We start from the raw sequence: 17250 nt of genomic DNA, 5'->3' as shown, positions 1-17250 counted from the left end.
AATATGTACCTGGTGTTTCCCCTAAAATCCTGCTGAAGCACTGACGCTGTGGGAAGATGAGGCTTGCTTTCTTGTTGGAGCCCAACAGAGGACTTGAACTCACAACCCTGAGATTAAGACCCGAGCTGAGATCAAGAGTCAGAGGCTTAACCGACTGAGCCACCCAGGCGCCCCACGATGAGGCCTCTTTCTGTCCACTGGCTTTGAGAACTCTAGCACACAGCTGATGGGCCCTGAGGACCCAGTTTGGAGGCCAAAGGACCAGCTACTTCACCTTAAAGATGAGGACGCCCCTTTCCGGTTCCCTCCCACTGGCCCGCCCAGACACTTGGTCCCTGGCCTGGCTAGGCCACGCCTTTTCCGGTCTTGGTCCCACCCCTTCCTCCAGAAAAGCCCCGCCTTCTGGGCGCAATGCCCGCTGGATCCTCGGGCGGGTACCACCGGCGTCCCTGTGACGGTGATGGGTTGGGGCCACGGGTTTGGGGCCGGCCTGTCTCAGCGCCCCTCCGCTTGACCTCGTTCCCCAAGTGTGGGCCCCCGGAGCTCCCAGGGTGGCCTTCCAGGGACCTTCAGGGTTTCCCCTGGCCGTCGTCCCTGTGCGCGCCCCCGCCAGACCCGCCAAGTGGCGCGGTCCGGTCCGGGGCGGAGCCTGCGGCGGCGGAGGGACGCGGAGCAGGTGAGCAACGCGTCCGGGAAGGGTTCACGGCCGCGGCGGCTGGCTGTAGTGTTCGGACCGGGGCCCAGGGGTCCGGGGGCAGCCTCATCGCGCCCCTCTGGGCGCTTCGGCCGGCCGGGGCCGCGACGGCTCCCGCAGCGAGGGCTCCCTTCTCAGGGAGCTAGCCTCACCGGGGATGGACAGACAGACCCACTCCCGACTGCGACAGAGCCCCCTGCCCACCCACAGCCTCTCGAGATAGCGCGCCCTGACGGCGTAACCGAGGGGCTCCCAGTCCCCTCCCCGGCAGGACTCGCAGGTGCACGTCCTGGCCCGGGAGGGACTGACAGTGGACGGAGCGCCTCAGCGCCACCCCCTCCCCGCGCTGCTGGCTGCGGGCGTATCGGATGCAGACGCGCTGACCTCGGGAGAGACGCTCTGCCCCCGTGAGCGTGGCTAGCGCCAGAACGCGAGCACACACCCCTAACTGGTCAACGCGCTGTCCGCTGTCCGAGTGAGCATCAAGCTGCCCCCCTCCCACCGGAGTCCAACGTTGGCAGGCTCTGAGCGCCTAAGGCCCCTTTGGAACGCGGGTGCCCGGAACTTGGGGCCCCGCTTGCTCCTGACCACCTCCCAGTACCACCCAGGCTGAGGTTTTGCGTCCCCTCCCCCGGCAGCCCCCTCAGAGGACTGCGGTCTTTCAGGGCCTGGCCCAAGCAGACATGGGGGCTGCCTGTGGCTAGGGTGGGGGGGACCTGGCCCTGACGTATTCTTTGCAGGAATCTCCAGCCTCACCATGGACCCAGAATGCTCCCAACTCCTCCCGGCTCTCTGTGCCGTTCTGGCAGACCCCAGGCAACCTATGGCAGATGACACCTGTTTGGAGAAGCTGTTGGACTGGTTTAAAACAATAACGGAAGCTGGTAAGGGGAGGGTGCTGCTGTTGACTGTCTCTTGGAGGCTGGAGGGTGTGTGGGGCTCCCCTGTGCAGGGGAAGCGGTGACCACCTAGTTCCCTTCCTTCACGTCCTAGAGAGTCCCCCTGGCTATTTGGAGACATGTCAAGTTGAAGCCAGAGGGAATGAGCAGGGGAGAGCTTGATCTTGGAAGTTCTTATCTGCTTCCAGCCCTGATTCAAGCCTCCTCTTGTTCAGTTCACACTAGATGGCTGCCCAGCACCTTAACTTTGTTGTTACTGTTGCATTTATTTGTTTGTTTCAAGAAACCACTTTTTGTTATTATGAAACTAATATGTATTCTTTAGATAAACCTTGAACAACACAAAGGAGTAAAGAGGAAAATTAAACCACCATCAACTTCTTAATTTCTTCCCAGCCTTTTTTCCTAACACACCATAAAGCTGCATTTTTCTTCTTCTTTTTTTTAGGATTTTATTTATTTATTGAGAGAGAGAGAGGACACTCGTGCAAGCAGGGGGAGGGGCAAAGGGAGAGAGAGAGAGAGAGAGAGAGAATCGGAGCAGACTCCCCACTCAGCATGGAGCCCCATGAGGGGCTTGATCCCAGCACCCTGAGATCACAACCTGAGCTGAAGTCAAGAGTCAGACACTTAACCGACTGAGCCACTCAGGCGCCCCAAAGCTGCCTGTGTCTTATACAAATGAGGTTGCTCTGAAAATACAGCACGGTGTCTTGCTCTTTCTCTGTTACCGTTATGGTGGGAGTTTCCTCTGTAGAACATGTTGATTTTATTGATTCTGCGTTCACTGTGTGAATGGACATTTATATAATCACACCACTGTTATTAGATGTCTGCATTTCTAATGTTACTTAGTATAAATAACGCTGGCTTTTTTCCTATGTAAATCTTTTCACGTATGTGGTCTATCTGTTGGCTGGTAGTGGCCTTAGGATAGAGCCCATGTCATTAATTTCTGCTGGTTTCCTCCCCTTTGGGTTGAGCGTCTCGGTCTCTCTTCTCTAATACACGCACGTGAGGCCACACACTTCTGTAGACACTATGTCCTGTGTGTTTTCCTGCACGGTATTTCTGTCATTTGTTTCCAGATATTTCATACTTTTCATTGTGATTTTTTTTCCTTCACACACAAGCGATTTAGAAGGGTATCTTTTAGATTCACAATGTGGGGTTTTCTTCAGTCTTTTTATTATTGACATCTAACTTATTTCATTGGACTTAGAAAATACATATATATTCTGATTTCTTTGTATCCGTCGAGGCCTTTATTGTGGCAGAGTATGCAGACGACTTTTACAAATCTTCTGTAGATTTCACCATCTGCTGTGTTTGTGGTATTAGCAGAGTCCTCACCTGTGGCCCTAGTTTGTTGTCAGATTTTAAAATTTACTTTAGGACAGGTTTCTTTGAGACATAACTTACATACCATGGAAGTGACCCACAGTGTACAGCACAACTGATTGGTTTTCAGTGAGTTCACACACAGGGCGGTACAGGCATTGGTGCAGCGTGATTTTGCAGCACGGTCCTCCCCTTAAAGGAAGCGGGGTGCCGTCCGCAGTTCGCCTCCCCGGCCAGCCTGTGCTCTGTCGGCCTCAGCGCTCAGCACGATGTGAAGGACGGTCTCCACACGTGCTCCTTATTCAGGTTTCTGCAGTGCAGGCCCGCCGTGTCCTTGCTAATCGGTGTGCTTGATTGGTTCTGAGATGGGAAGACGCTACCCTGAGATTGTGGATTCAACAATTTTTCTTTGAAATTCCGTTTTGTGTTTTCCTTTATAGATCTTGAAACTAGCTTAGGTCCGTGCAGGTGTGCACCGTTCTACCTTTGAACAGTGACTTTCTCCCGGAAGCACCGATAATGCTTTCTGCTTTCAAGTCCGGTTTGTGGGGTGTTCGTCTTGCTGCGGCCGCGCTGAGGTGGGAAGCTGCGTGGTGCGCCCTCACCACTGTGCTCCCCTCCTTTCTGCGCCGTCCTGCTTCCTCGATTCTCATAAACGCTGCATGGCTGGCTTGTTCTCCATTTAATATGAGCAACTCTTTAACAGACGATCTGCTTCATTTCTCGAGCTTACTGTTCTGTTTGAACCTATGTTCTTTTGTATTTTTTAGAACTTTCCAGGCCTTGTCTTGGTTCCTTTTTCCTCCTTTTCTTCCCTCGATTGGATTAATAAGTCTTTTATTTTTAAAATTTTTTCCTTTCCTGGTTTTAAAGTTATGCACTCCCCTTATGTTCTTTAGTGCTTATCTTCACACACAACCTGGATTTAAAAAGTCAAAAGTTAAAAAAAAAAAAAAAAAAAAAAGTCAGAGGTTGACTAGAATCTCTATCCATTCTCCCACCACGAGGATCTCAGGGCACTTTAACTCCAGCCCACCACAGTCTTCCATGTTGTTATTGTCTGGAATTCTCATTCTATCTTGTTTTAAAACCCAGCAAAAGTTATTTAATTTTTAAAGTTGGTGCTTTTTTAGATTCGCCCACGTGTTTATTGGTTTCTCGGATTCATGCTTCTGTCTTCTTCACACTGTTCTTTTTCCTTCTCACTGAACCACATTCTGTGGTGGTTGTGCCCACAAGGGCCTCTCAACGGAAGAACCTCCCAGCCTGTGTCCCGCATGTCCCTTTGCCCGCCTTTGGACAGCAGTGTCGCGGAGTACAGGCCTCTCCGGTGCTGCGCCTGGAAAAGGATGGCCGTTCCATTGGCCTTCTGTGGGCAGTACTCTCAGCGTAAGAAAAAGCATCCATTTGAGACGTAAAGTGCTCTCGTGCTTTAATTTGCATTCCTTATTTGTAGCTGGCGGCAACAGGAGGCCTGCTCTGGTTTGCTAGCCCCTTGTGTTTCCTGTCCTGACCCCTACCCAGTTTGGAGGTAATGGCTTTCTAGTTCATGCCCTCCCGCGGAGTTCAGGTCCTGTCTGCTTTGTTGTGTTTGTTGCAAATATTTTCTCCCAGTAGGATTGCTAAATCTAACAGCAGGAGAGAAAGAGGTCTGGGAGTTGCCAGAAGAATGGTCCTTTTACGGGGAGGCCTGGCTGGCTCAGTCGGAAGAGTGCGACTCTTGATCTGGGGGTTGTGAGTTCAAGCCCCACGTTCGGTGTAGAGATGACTTAAATAGACCAGACTTAAAGGAGGGGAGCACCTGGGTGGTGCAGTCAGTGAAGCATCTGACTTTTGATTTTGGTTCAGGTCATGATCTCGGGGTCGTGGGATCAAGCAGTCAGGCTCCGTGCTCAGAGCGGAGTCTGCTTGGCGTTCTGTCTCTCCCTTAGCTCCTCCCCTTACTCACACGTGGGAGTGCGCACGTGTGCGCTATCTCTCTCTCTCTCTCTCTCTCAAATAAATAAATCTTAAAAAAAAACCCAAAAAACGGTCCTTTAGGGCAAGCTGCATCGCTGTGCCCCAGTGACCCTCTCGCTGGCTGGGCCTGCCCCCAGGGTCCAGTCTCCTGTTGTTACAGGAGAACCCCTGCCTCGTAGAGCTGCTGTGCCACATGCTGAAACCCCAGGACCTGAGTTCCAGAGTTCTCTCCTTCTCCCTCCGCCTCACGGGGGTATTTGCTGCCCAGGAAGATTGCTTCCAGTATCTTCAGGTGAGCCTGGGTCCTCCCACCTGAGTGCCCCACCGAGAAGTACACGGCTCACTTCTCTGCAGGTGCACAAAACAGTGGCGGCCGCCATGGTCCCTCGGTCTCTGAAACGCACGGCCCCATGTCCTGACTTGTACCACCAGCTTTTTATTCCTGAGTGTGGTCCTTCTTTGAAAAACTGGCCAGGAATGATGTTGGGGTAAAAGGGTCAGGTTTTTGGAATCAGAGCTGGGGTTGACTCAGCTCTGACGCTTGGCCTGCTGCATGGACTTGCTCAAGTTCGTGAGCCCTCTGAGCCTTGGTTTCTTCCGGTGACAGGAGAGTTGTGTGTGTCACGTGGAACCATCACAAGGGTTAAGCAAGACCGTCAGTCTCACGCTTGGTCCTATTAGGTTATGAATGAGTGACTCAGGAGGATTTCTATGTAGTACTAAGACATGGAGCTTGGGAGCCCCCCAGAGCCGTGGGTCTTAGCTTTGTACCCCTGTATGGGCAAGCTGGGTTGGTTAAGCGATGCCCAATGGGAGCCTGTCTGGCCCTGAGATGGCATCTCTCGGAGCCTCACCAGCTCTTGGGAAGGCGTCTCCACTTTCTCCGACCCAGGGTGCACAGGGCCCGGGGAAGCCATGCTGTGATGCAGTGGCTTGAAGCGAGGACAGCAGTGGGGAGGGCTGTGTGCTCTCAGTAGCTCTGGGATGCCATTCGTGGACGGTCCATAGGCTGGTGGCGCACAGCTTCTGGCGGTGCAGCCCAGCACGGCTCGCTGGGGACCGGTTTTCCGGGATGTTCTCCGGGAACTCGCTACGCCCAAGTGTGTTCTGGGGCGTAAGTTTGTGCTTGCCGTCCTCGCGTGATACCCGTGGTCGCGCACGTACGCTCGTGGTGCCTGCGGTTTGTGAAGCTCCTCAGGGTCCGCAGAGTCACTCTCATTTCATCCCGGCGGTCCTGGCCAGTCAGCAGACCGGCAGTCTTTATTTTGCAGATGAGGAAACGGGAGGCCTGATGTAGGAGCCCCCCAGAATCGGCAGGGCTCACACTAGAGCTTCAAGAGTCTGTCGCCGGCTGCCTGCGGGGACGAGAGGCCCCGGGCCAGGGATGGGCTGTCAGCTGCAGGGAAAGGCTGCTCTCCCCTCTCCGGGGCCGGCAGCACTGGATGGCCTCCCCAGCTGCCCTGCACAGACTCCTGGGAGGTCTCACAGCCCCACGGGCTCCTCCTCAGCCAGTTGCTCTGCAGTCGACCGTGTCAAGGCAGGGGACATGCCCACGACCAACCAAGGCAGGGGGCTGAGCCTCTGTACCCACCCATTGCCGAGGAGCTGTCACTTAGGGAGGGTGTGCCTTCCGTGACAACAGATCCCCAGCAGTGGCACCCCCCCAGAGGCCTGTGGCTGCTGTAGAGGCAGACCCCTATCCATGAGCGGTCGGAGTCTGTCTCTGAGGTCTCACTGTCCCTGATCCTGGAGTCTGAGATGATCAGAGGGGCCTCTCGTACCTTGAGGGTTGGGCCATAGCCGAACGGGATGCCCCGTGGCCTGGCCTGGGCACAGCATAGGCTCTGAGTGCCATTTCTGTGGCGCAGAGAGGCTCAGAGTGAATGGCTGCACTAGCTCCCTCGGTAACAGGCAGCATCAGGGTTTCCCACGCACCTCGTTGAAACCTAGTAGTGAACGAGAATCTTACACACTGGCAAGAAATGTAGGACAATGCATGATTGTACCGTGGGCGTCCCTAAGCCGGTGGAGCTTGAGTGGGGAGTTAGCCTGCCAGGCAGGGGGGTGGGGAGGGAGTGTCGGCTTGGGGGGGGCTGTGGGCTCGCAGCTGGGTTGTAAAGGGTTGAACAGGTGCGGGGAGTGGGGCGGGCGGACACAGTGGGTGTGCTGGGGCATCCAGAGTGGGGGATACCCGGAGGAGCGTGGGTGCCGTTGGGGTCCTCGAATACAATGTCCTGGGCAGAGGTGGACTTCTGAAGGTGAAACTCATGGTACTGGTTTGGGGGGAGGATTTCTGAAGTGAACAACTAACAGGATTGATGAACTTTTATTCAAAACCCAGTTCTTAGGGGCGCCTGGGTGGCTCAGTCGTTAAGCATCTGCCTTCAGCTCAGGGCGTGATCCCAGAGTCCTGGGATCGAGCCCCATATCAGGCTCCTCTGCTGGGAGCCTGCTTCTTCCTCTCCCACTCCCCCTGCTTCTATTCCCTCCCTCGCTGGCTGTCTCTCTCTTGTTTCTGTCAAATAAATAAATAAAATCTTAAAAAATAAATAAATAAAACTGAGTTCTCCCAGAGCTGTGCCCTGGCAGGCAGACGTGGCTGTGCCAGGGCCTCCGGGGCCAGTTCCAGAAGCTGCCTCCGGGCTCCTCGTGTTGGCAGCAAGTGAGCAAGTCCAGAGAAGCGCCTTGACTGGCCCTGCACTGCCCATCTCCTGGCAGCGGGCCCCACTCACCACTTCCTTCTCTGCTTCCCAGCAGGGGGAGTTGCTGCCCAGGCTCTTTGGGGAGGCAGGACCCCTGGGAGGGGCCGCCTGGACCGCTCCCACCGTGCGCAGCGGCTGGATCCAGGGTCTGCGCTCCCTGGCGCGGCACCCCAGTGCCCTGCACTTCCTGGCCGACTGCGGTGAGTGCCCCTGCCTGCTGCGCCCTCAGCCCGTGGCCTTGCCAAGCCTGTGTGACCGCGGGGACATCGCGGCACCTTGCCGGGCCGTGTCTGCATGTCTATGAAGGTGGCTGTGATGTCGGGGGGCTGCTGTGAGGAGCACGCGGGGTCACAGGGGTGGGAAGTGGGGGGCTAGAGGCCCCTCAGGGTCACTGCAGTGCCCTTGGCTCCCAGGGCAGACCCAGCAGTCGGGGTGACGTTCAAATTAGTTAGGATCAAAAGCCTCGTTGCAAGGGCCTAACGCTGCTCGCCCTTGGAGCCTTCCGTTCTGGCTCCCCGCCTCTGAGCAGAGGGGAGGTCGGGGCCCTAGCGGTGCCTCCTGCGGCTCCGAAGCCTGGCCGTGGAAGCTGCTCACAGTGGTTTTAGCATCTCTGCCCTCTCCCTCATTCTGTGCCAGCTCAAGCCCGTTTTCTTCTCTCCCTGCCCTGTCCCCTACCCCAGGTGCTGTTGACACCATCTTCTCCCTGCAGGGAGATTCCAGCCTGTTTGTGGCCTCGGCAGCTGGGCAGCTCCTGGTGCACATACTGGGCTTGTCTATGCAAGGCCCCGCTGACGGGCCCCCCAGCCTGCAGGCTGGTGATTGGCCAGCATGTGCCCAGAAGATCGTGGGTCACATCGAAGAGTCCCTGCGCTCCACGGCTACCCCACAGATCACACAGGCTCTAAACGTCCTGACCACCACGTTCGGGCACTGCCACGACCCTTGGACACGAGTTCTGTGGGTGCGGCTGAGTCCGCTCGTGGCCGGTCTACTGGAGAAAGACCCTGTCCCAGCTGCACACTCGCTCGTGGATCTCCTCCTCAGTGTGGCCCGGTCAGTTCCTCTGGGTGGGCAGGAGTTGGGGGTGCTGTTTCACTTGGCAAGTCCTAGGGTAGCTGCTAGACCTGGGGCCGCATCTCACGGGTTCCCCCAGGGCACCGCAGGGAGCAGGGGAGTGCCAGAGGGGGTCTGAAAGCCCACCCACCTAGGAAGGACTGTGTCTCAGCTGGGCATACCCAGTGCCAGGGCTGTGGCAGCCCCGCTGGACGCCACGCGGGCTTTGGTGAGCAGGACAGGGAACTGATTTCCTTTCTGGGCTTCTCTGCAGTTCTCCTGGGCTGAGTTCTTCCAGCTGCGGCCTGTGGGAGACTCTGGCTCAGACTCTGAGCCGTCTGAGCCCCACCCAAGCAGGGCCGTTGGCGTTAGGGATCCTGAAACTGCAGGACTGGTAAGGAGTGGGGTTTGACTTGTGAGGACAGGCAGAGAGGTCTCGGGCATGGTCCTTGTGGTCAGGGAGCTTTTGGGGAGCTCCTGAAACCAGAGAAGGGTCCAAGGCGGCCATCGGGGGTGTGGCTGGGCCATACTTCAGTTATCGCCAAGGCCTCGCTGGAGGCTGTGGCTTCTGCGTGTTGTGGAGAGAGTAAAGTTTTTGAACGGAAGCTTTATAGGCTCCCCAGAGATTCAGCAGACTCTTGGATCCGCTCGCTCAGCTGCCCTCCGCTCCCCTCCCCAGTGGCCTTAGTGTGGTGTGCACATCGCTGGGGTGGGTCCTAGGGGCCCTGGGACGGTAGAGGGGGACCCAGTAGGCAGAAGTGGCCAGACAGCTTCCCACAGGAGAGGGAAGGATGCATGGGTCCAGAGAGATGGGAAGAACGAGGGAGTTTCTCCAGGGTGCTGGGCAGATGAGAGGTGGTCATGTTGGCGCAGGTTGGGGGTGAAAGTTGCCACTGGACCCACTCCCCAGAGCTTTTGAGGGTACAGTGCAAGCCTGGCTCTGGGCTCCAGGCTCTCCAGATGTTCAGGGAGAGGTGGTGGTCTGAAGGGGTCTGAAGCCAGCCCAGAGGGAGAATTCTATGCCATCTTAGCCTCCCACCCAACCCTGAGCCCAAGAACGCAGTATGTGAAACCCCAGGAACGCTCCCGGGCGGTGGGGCTCCTGTTCCCTGGCCCTCAGCAGGCACTGTCCATTGGAGCAAATGTGGTCCATCCTTCGAGGGGCTGTTCCTGGGGCCCGGGTAGGTCCTTTCTAACAGTTGTAGCAGCTTCCGTGGAGTCCCATGCTGGCAGCCTGAGTGCTGGTCACAGTGCTTTCAAGGAAGCTGTTTCTCAAGGGGGTGTCTGGACCCCAGCACTGGCCTCCTTGCCCCAGATTTGCTGGGGATGTTGGGGGGGCAGCCGGCTCAGCCCAGTGTTGGAAAGTGGTACTCACCGTGTCCTCTGTGCTTAGTCCACAGGCACTGAGGGCCCAGGCCTTTGCTGTCCTCCTCCAGCCTCTGGCCTGTGTCCTTAAAGCCACGGCTCAGGCCCCCGGGGCCTCAGGTATGCTGCTTCCTGAGGGTGGCAGGTGCAGGAGGGCTGGCCGCTGGAGTCCGGGGCGTGTCCTTGGTGTTGGGGAGGCTGGTGGGCAGCAGGGTACCCAGTTCACCGTCCCCGCTGAGAGTGCAGGTGGGGGCTGTTGTCACAGGCTTGACTGCTGCTCGTCTCACGTCCCTGCCGTGGGATGAACGGGGCAGCATCACCCCCAGTGGGCGTCATCCGGGGCGGCCCCAGAGCAGCTGGGTGGTTACGTGGGCGTGCGCCACATGGTGATTCCCGTCTAGATTCTGTGACCCGGGTGGTGTGGGGGTGGCTTCCCCTGCTGTGACTCATCTTGCTTCGGCCGCGCGGTGTGTTGAGGGCCCGTGGGGGCCTAGTAGCCCCATGTTGAGCGTAGGGACCAGTCTCCTGAGCAGCGGGACCGGCCCAGGAACGGGCTGTGGGGAGAGCTGGGCTCGACGGCTCAGGAGCCCTGCAGACAGGTTCACAGCCCAGCTCTGGCTAGCCCGTCACCCGCTGGGAGCCTCCGGTCCTGGTCTCCCCCATGCGGTGACAGCCGCGGGGTCCATGCCCGGCAGCCGAGGCCTGCAGGGGTGTGTGGGAGGCGCCCGCTGATTGGGCGCTGCCTCTGGCTTGGCCCGCAGGCGTGCTGGACGGTACCGTGGGTGACTTCGCTACAGTGGACACCCTCCTCCCCTCCAAGGCAGCCTGCGTGGGTCTCCTGTGCCGGACCCTGGCCCACCTAGAGCTGCTACTGCCCCTGGTGAGTGCGGCCTGGGCCTGAGTCTGCAGCGGCCGTGGGATTCGGGGCCTGCACTGACCCCCCCTCTCTCCCAGCCCCAGCGCCCATGCCCCTGGCCCCAGGCACCCCTGCTGGGGGCCGCGGTGACCCTGCTGCAGCTGTGCCAGGGCTCAGCGAGCCCCACTTCTGACACGGGGCACCACCTCTGTGCACTCCTGCTGGGCTGCGTGCGGGTCCAGCGGGCGGCCCTCGATTTCCTGGGGACGCTGTCTCAGGGGACAGGTAGGCCAGCATGCCCCCGCAGGCCCTGCTTGCCCGCTGCTCAGCTGCGCTGGGACCGCCATCCTCCACGTGTCCTCTCTGGGGCGGGGGTGGGTTCGGCTGGCTGATGGGTTCTGTCCCCTGCTTTCCTCGGATTGACGCACTTTGGTGCTGGGGAGGCCCCTGGAAGGGAGGTTGGGTGCTTCTTTTGTGTCTGTCTCAGGCCCCCCAGAGCTGGTGACGGAGGTGTTTGCTGTCCTTCTGGAATATCTCAGGAGCCCAGACTCCAGCCCCACGGTACAGGCATGGGGTGTGGGGGGAGGGAGGAGGAGGGGGGAGATATGTGGGGAGGACCCCTGCAGGCTTCTCAAAACAGGATCTTTTGCGGGGTCAGAGTCACTTCTTTTTTTTTAGATTTGTTTAGAGAGAGCAGGGAGGAGGGAGAGGGAGAGAATCTCAAGCAGACTCTGGGCTGAGCGCAGAGCCCAATGCGGGGTTTGATCCCACGACCCTGAGATCGTGACCTGAGCCAAAACCAAGAGTTGGACGCTTAGCTGACTGAGCCCCCCAGACGCCCCCAGACTCACTTCTTAAAGTGAGGGGCAGGTGGCGGCTTGGGGTTTGACCCAGGGCCTAGCGGTAGTGAGGACCGAGCGCCGGGGATGCTGAGCCGTGGAGAGCAGGGAATTCTCTGGGAGTGGGGAGCTGGAGCCGGATGGGCCCTGCACTTGGGATCCAGACTCTGTCGCGTTTTCTGCAAACGTACTCGTCCGCGTGGCCGCATGGTGGCGGGCCTCTGGTGGGCGCAGCGTGAAGGCCGTCTGTTGTCGAGCAGGCGGTTAGAGGTGGGGACAGCAGGCCTGGTGGCTTCCTGGGCCTCTGGGGAGAGGGGGCCTGGAGTTTGTCCTGTAGCAGGGGTCCTGATGGGAGCTGCCTCCTCGTCCTGTCTCGCGACCCGGGATGCCGGCTCTGCCGCTGCTGGGTGCTTCTGCCGCATGAACACGAAACCCACTGCCGCCTTCTGCCTGCCCCCGGGGCCCCATCGTGTGTCCCAGAGCAGGGACGGGAGCACAGGGTGGGCAGAGGGGGGCAGGCAGGCCAGCTCACCCCTCACCACTCCTGGCCCTGCAGCCCTGCTTTGCCTGCTCCAGGTTCTGAAGAAGGCCTTCCAGGCCACGTTCAGGTGGCTCCTGAGCTCGCCCAAGACCCCCGGCTGCTGGGATCTGGATCCGCAGGCCCTGCTGTTCCTAAGAGGTAATCCGGGCCCTTCCCAGGTAAACTGAGGGAGTCGAAGGCGCGAGGCAGTTGGGGGCAGGGCGGGCGTGGCCTGGGCCCCTCTGAGCTGCCCCCCCTGCCCCAGAGCTGCTCCCTGTGCTGCAGAAGCGTCTGTGCAGCCCCTGCTGGGAGGTGAGGGACTCCGGCCTCGAGTTCCTGACCCAGATGACCGGACGCTGGGGAGGTGAGTGCGGGGCGGGAGGGGGCCCAGCCTCAGCATCCTGGTTGTTTCTCGTTGGCTTTGGGAAGCAGACCGCCGAGCTGCCCTTGCAGAAGCGAGGGAGAAGGCGGCGGGCTCAGGCCTTGGTCATAGTCGGCTGTGGCCTCTTGGACCCCCAGGGCAGGCCGGCTTCAGACACGCGCTCCTTGCCTCAGAGGTGCCCAAGCTCACCGAGCAGCTCCTACGAGACCCTGAGAGTTATGTCCGTGCCAGTGCGGTGGCCGCCACAGGGCAGCTCTCCAGCCAGGGGCTGTGTATCTCCCCCGCCAGCCCTGAGCACCCAGGTGGCCAGCAGGTAGGAGGTGGTGGGTCCCCAGGTAGCCCACACCCAGTAGCCGTCTTGATGCCCCGGGTCCAGTGTCGGGTGGTGTGGGGCCAGAGTTGTCGGCACATTCCCTGAATCTCTGGCTCTTCCTCCAAGCACCCCTGTCACTTAGACGTGGTCACCCCTGTTTGATACATGAGGAAATGGGGGGCAGAGGGGAAAAGCAGGTTTCGCCCCAAACCTGGTGGCGGGGGATTCTCATTGGGCGGGGGTTCTGTGCCAGTCAGTGGGGGCCCTGCCTTCCCCTCTCCCCTCCCACCGCCTCTCGCTCTGCCCTCCAGAAGAGCCCGCTCTCGGAGCTTCTGCACATCCTCTCCACGGACTCGGAGGGATTCCCGCGGAGGGCCGCCATGCACGTCTTCACCCAGTGGCTCAGGGATAGCCATGCCGACGTGGTGGGGGACACGGAAGAGTTTGTGGCCGGGGTGCTCCAGGTAGCCAGCCAGGATCTGGACTGGGAGGTCCGGGCCCAGGGCCTGGAGCTGGCGCTGGTGTTCCTGGAGCAGACGCTGGGCCAGCCCGGCTCCCCCTGTCCCTATGCCGTGACCCCGCCCGTGGTGGCCCCAGCCTGCCCGCTGGCCCAGGCCCTGCAGCCGCTCTGCCGAGTGCGGCTCTTTGAGTTCGCCTTCCGTGCCTTGTTTGACTGTGACCGACCTGTGGCCCAGAAATCTTGTGATCTTCTCCTCTTCCTGAGGGCCAAGATGGCTTCGTCCAGCAGCCCGCAGGAGGCCAGGAGCAGCCCTGACGTGGCCTCTGTGGAGGCCGCCCTGCAGAGGTGGCAGGCGGGCGATCAGGCCCAGCCCCTGGGGGACCTGGAGCCCGAGGTCGTGCTGGCCGTGCTGAAGTCGATGGACCTGGAGGGCCTTCGGGGGGCACTGGCCGAGAGCAGCGACCACGTGGAGAAGAGCCCCCAGTCGCTCCTGCAGGACATGCTGGCCACAGTGGGCATCCTGGGGGAGAACGAGGCTGACTGCTATTGAGGCAGCCCGGTGGCGACCTGCCCGGGTCCCCCCTCCCCTGTGCCACGCCCCTTCCTTGGGACCCTGTTGTCCTGAGAGCTGTGGCCTGCCTGGCCGCACGAGGGACCTTTTGGGGAGACCGGGATCAGTGAGACCAACCAGGTCGACGAGTCCGGCTTGATGTGTGATGAAAGAAGTGGCTTGTTTTGTACTCAAAATAAATGGCGTTTGGCAGTGCCCCTGAGTTAGCCTGTGTTCTCAGACAGCCCTGGGGGTAGGTCCTGGGCCTAGTGGGGCTTTGGAGAAGCATCTGAGGAAGGATTTCTTTGCTGGACAGCCACATGCTTCACGGGTATGTGTTGGGGGGTCTCCACTTGGACCCACTGTGCCCCAGGGATACCCAGACGTCCGAGAGACCATATCTTGGGCTGGAGAGTGTCCGGCCCTGGATTCTAGCCCCTGGTGATGGTGACCCCGGGTCCGACCAAGACCAGGTCTCCAGCCTCTGAGCCCCCAGGATCACCATATGCTCGTAGTGATTGGAAGCCTGGTGTCTCAGCTGACCAAGCAGGGAGAGCTGCTCGTGGTAACGTTGGGGAGTCGGGACCCAGGCCGGTGCTACACCGGGGCCAGCTTGCCGTCTCCGGGCTGTGGGACCCTGGGCACGTCGCTCCCTCCCGGAGCCTGTTCTCTCATCTGTGAAATGGAGATTCTCCCCTTTGCCTCCCACAGGTAAGCGTCCTAGGGTTCTGAAGCAGCGGGCATGGGCAAAGAAGAAATCTCAAGAGAAATTTAGAAACATTTTTAACTAAATAAAAGTGAAAATACAACCTCTGGAAGTTTGTGGGATGAAGCAGAGCTCAGAGGGAAGGTTATGGCATTGAGTGCAGAGGTCAGGAGACAAGGGACATCTCCAATCAGTAGGCTCTACCTTCGATGACGAGAAAAAGAGCCGATTAAGGAAGAGAGAAAGGAATAGTAAACATTGGAACTGAGAGCAGTGAAATCGAAAACAGGAAATGAGTAGAGAAAATCTAAGCCAAAAGCTGATTCTTTGATGTGATCAGTAAGTAAAATTGGTAAGCTGACTACGGAAAAGAGGGGATACAAAGTACTAACCCCCAAAATGAAAGGGGGGAGCTCACTGCAGGTCCCGCAGACACTGAAAACCTCCAGGAATAATGACAAAGGGGTCCTGGGAGCAGGCTCAGGCCCACAGACTTGCCCTAGATGAGACGGGCCAATCCCTTGAAAGACGCAGTCTGCCCAAACTCACACAGGAAGAAACAGAGGCTTTAAATAGGCCTGTTTGTGTTAGGGAAATGGAGTCGATAATTCATCACCTTCCGACCCAGAGCCCCGGGCTCCGTTGGGTGGCACCCGATGGGTGCGCTGGGGAGCTCTACCAGAGCAGGGGGAGCTGCGCGCTCTGCAGTCTTCCAGAGTGTTCCTTCCGCGAGGCATCACCCGACTCCCAGAGCAGACGGAGACTCCAGGAAAGCGCTGGACACCGGATGCCGCGGGCAGAGGTGGTAGGCGGTGTCAAAGCACGAGCACACCCAATCCGACAACGTCGAAAAAATTGGACGCCGCCGCCCCGGTGGGATTCATCCCAGCTGTGCAAGGCTGGGCTTGGCCTTCGAAAGTTCACGTAAGCCGTCGGGTCCACAGGCTAAAGGGGAAAAAATCTCCCGCTCGGATCAATAGATGCAGAAAGAACATCTGATGAACCCTGTCCTGCCCTTTCTCCCCCCAGAGGTGAAGGCCCCACAGCGCTGTCGACATCACACAGGCTCCTGGAGGGAGAGAAGTGTGTGGACAGTGGGTGACCTGCTCTGGGAAACTGCTCTGCGGGAAGCCGTGGGGGGGGGGGGCGACCTCGCATTCATGCCATAGGCCCCGTGGTTTCCACCTGCCCACGGAGGGAGACCGGCCTGCCCGCCACACCCACGGTCACGTCCTGGCTCCACCGCTCACGGGCCGCTGTGTCCTGGGTGGGTCCCCTGCCTCCGCGGAGTTCTGTGTGGGCTGCGCCGGGCCGTGGATTGCCGACGGGGAGACATGGTGTGTCGCCACGAAGACGGTGGTTGCCACGTGTTGTCTTTAACTGCTGTGTCCCCGAGGTCGTGTAGCTTGGCTTGCTCTCCTGCTCTGCCACCTCCCTCCCCTGGCTTCACACACCACCCTCACACTCCTGCCCAGACCTCTCTGTGAGCTGTGGGCCTGCACGCCCACTGCCTGTGGGGTCAGCCACACTGGGAGGGGGCAAGGACACTGCACACGTGACCCCATAACACTTCCCTGCGTCCACTGCCTCTTTTGTGGGTTCCTGCAGCCACTTCTTCATGGCTCTCCTTCCTTCGAGCCTCCCTCCCTCCGGTCTGTTCTCATGGCCGCCACAATGATCTGTCTAAACCTGGTCATTGCCACTTCCCTGCCTAGAACCTGCCATGGCTCCCCATTGCCAGCAGGCTGCTCACAAGATCCTTTGGGCCAGGCGCCCATGAGCCTGTCCTGCAGGATCTCTCGCAGAGCCCTACCTCCTCCTCCTGGAGAATCACCCACGGGAGCCTCTGTGAGTCATGGGCCGTGGCTGGATGTCTGGGCCCTCCGTCAGTTTCAGCTTCAGCAGGTGGGGGACTCAGGGGGGCGCCCAGAGCCCGCATTTACAGCCAGCCCCGCGGGAGAGCCTGGCGATGAAGATCCCTGTTTCGGGTAGTCCTAAGATGTCACCCTGTCCCCGTCCTTCTCGGGCCTAGACTCCGTTTTGGCAGCTGTTTCTTACAGCACGTGGGGGTCCACTGAGCACACTCCACTGTCCCCGACTCCTGCTGCCGTGGCCGAGAGGGCACTGCCCACCTCACTGCTGTTCCTGAAGGTAACCTCTCTTTTCTCCACGGTTGCTTTTACCATCTGTCTCCGTCTTTGGTTTTCTGCCATTTTATTATCATGCAGGTGAGGGGTTTTATTGTTGTTATTGTTTTGGTTTTTTGTTTTTTATTCTTGGGATTCACTGGGATTCTTGAGTCTGTGGATTTTTTCCCATCGGTTCTGGCAAATTCTCACCTGTCCTTTGAGATGTTGTCCCTGCCCCGTATTGTCTCTCAGTTCTCCTAGAACGCCAGTAAGTATCTGAGATCTCACTTTTCCCTTCCCGTAGCCTGTCTTTTGATTCCTCTGGGTTCTGTTCTATCTGCTTTTTGAGAATTTGCCATCACCTCATACAGCTTCTGCTGTGCGCTGCTACTTTCAGGCTTGCCCTGTATGTCCTTACACACAGCACGCTCCGTCGTCTATAGCCTGCGTGTCCGCTACTCGTGGCGACACCAGCCACTTAT

General features: G+C 58.8%; 1 protein-coding gene across 4 annotated transcripts; it reads left to right on the top strand.

The window, feature by feature from the left end:
• Window positions 1–392: 392 nt before the first annotated feature.
• BRAT1 (BRCA1 associated ATM activator 1) lies at window positions 393–14149 on the top strand. Of its 4 annotated transcripts, none has more exons than XM_048224769.2 (14): window positions 393–676; window positions 1435–1578; window positions 5031–5185; window positions 7648–7795; window positions 8276–8648; window positions 8923–9042; window positions 10042–10133; window positions 10775–10893; window positions 10968–11154; window positions 11357–11430; window positions 12285–12387; window positions 12494–12592; window positions 12748–12923; window positions 13238–14149. In XM_048224769.2, exons 1-14 carry the CDS (start codon window positions 412–414, stop codon window positions 13931–13933), a joined length of 2751 nt encoding a protein of 916 aa, XP_048080726.2. In that variant the 5' UTR covers window positions 393–411; the 3' UTR covers window positions 13934–14149. The 4 variants fall into 4 exon arrangements, with proteins under 4 accessions (XP_048080726.2, XP_026346918.4, XP_048080727.2 ...); XM_026491133.4 differs by having other exon boundaries at window positions 13235–14149; XM_048224770.2 differs by having other exon boundaries at window positions 417–676; window positions 7651–7795; window positions 13235–14149.
• The last annotated feature ends 3101 nt before the right edge of the window (window positions 14150–17250 follow it).

Source organism: Ursus arctos, unplaced genomic scaffold, assembly GCF_023065955.2.
Source record: "Ursus arctos isolate Adak ecotype North America unplaced genomic scaffold, UrsArc2.0 scaffold_2, whole genome shotgun sequence".
NCBI classification, from domain to species: Eukaryota; Metazoa; Chordata; class Mammalia; order Carnivora; family Ursidae; genus Ursus; species Ursus arctos.
Note: the sequence above shows the minus strand (reverse complement) of the source record. Positions and strands in the feature narration are given on the sequence as shown.

What these genes read in the sequence shown, in the direction of transcription:
- BRAT1 (XM_026491133.4), top strand. Translation starts at nt 412, where the DNA reads ATGCCCGCTGGATCCTCGGGCGGGTACCACCGGCGTCCCTGTGACGGT. An exon ending in GATGACCGGACGCTGGGGAG is followed by an intron (nt 12,593 to 12,747) that starts GTGAGTGCGGGG and finishes TTGGACCCCCAG; the next exon opens with GGCAGGCCGGCTTCAGACAC. An exon ending in AGCACCCAGGTGGCCAGCAG is followed by an intron (nt 12,924 to 13,234) that starts GTAGGAGGTGGT and finishes TCTGCCCTCCAG; the next exon opens with AAGAGCCCGCTCTCGGAGCT.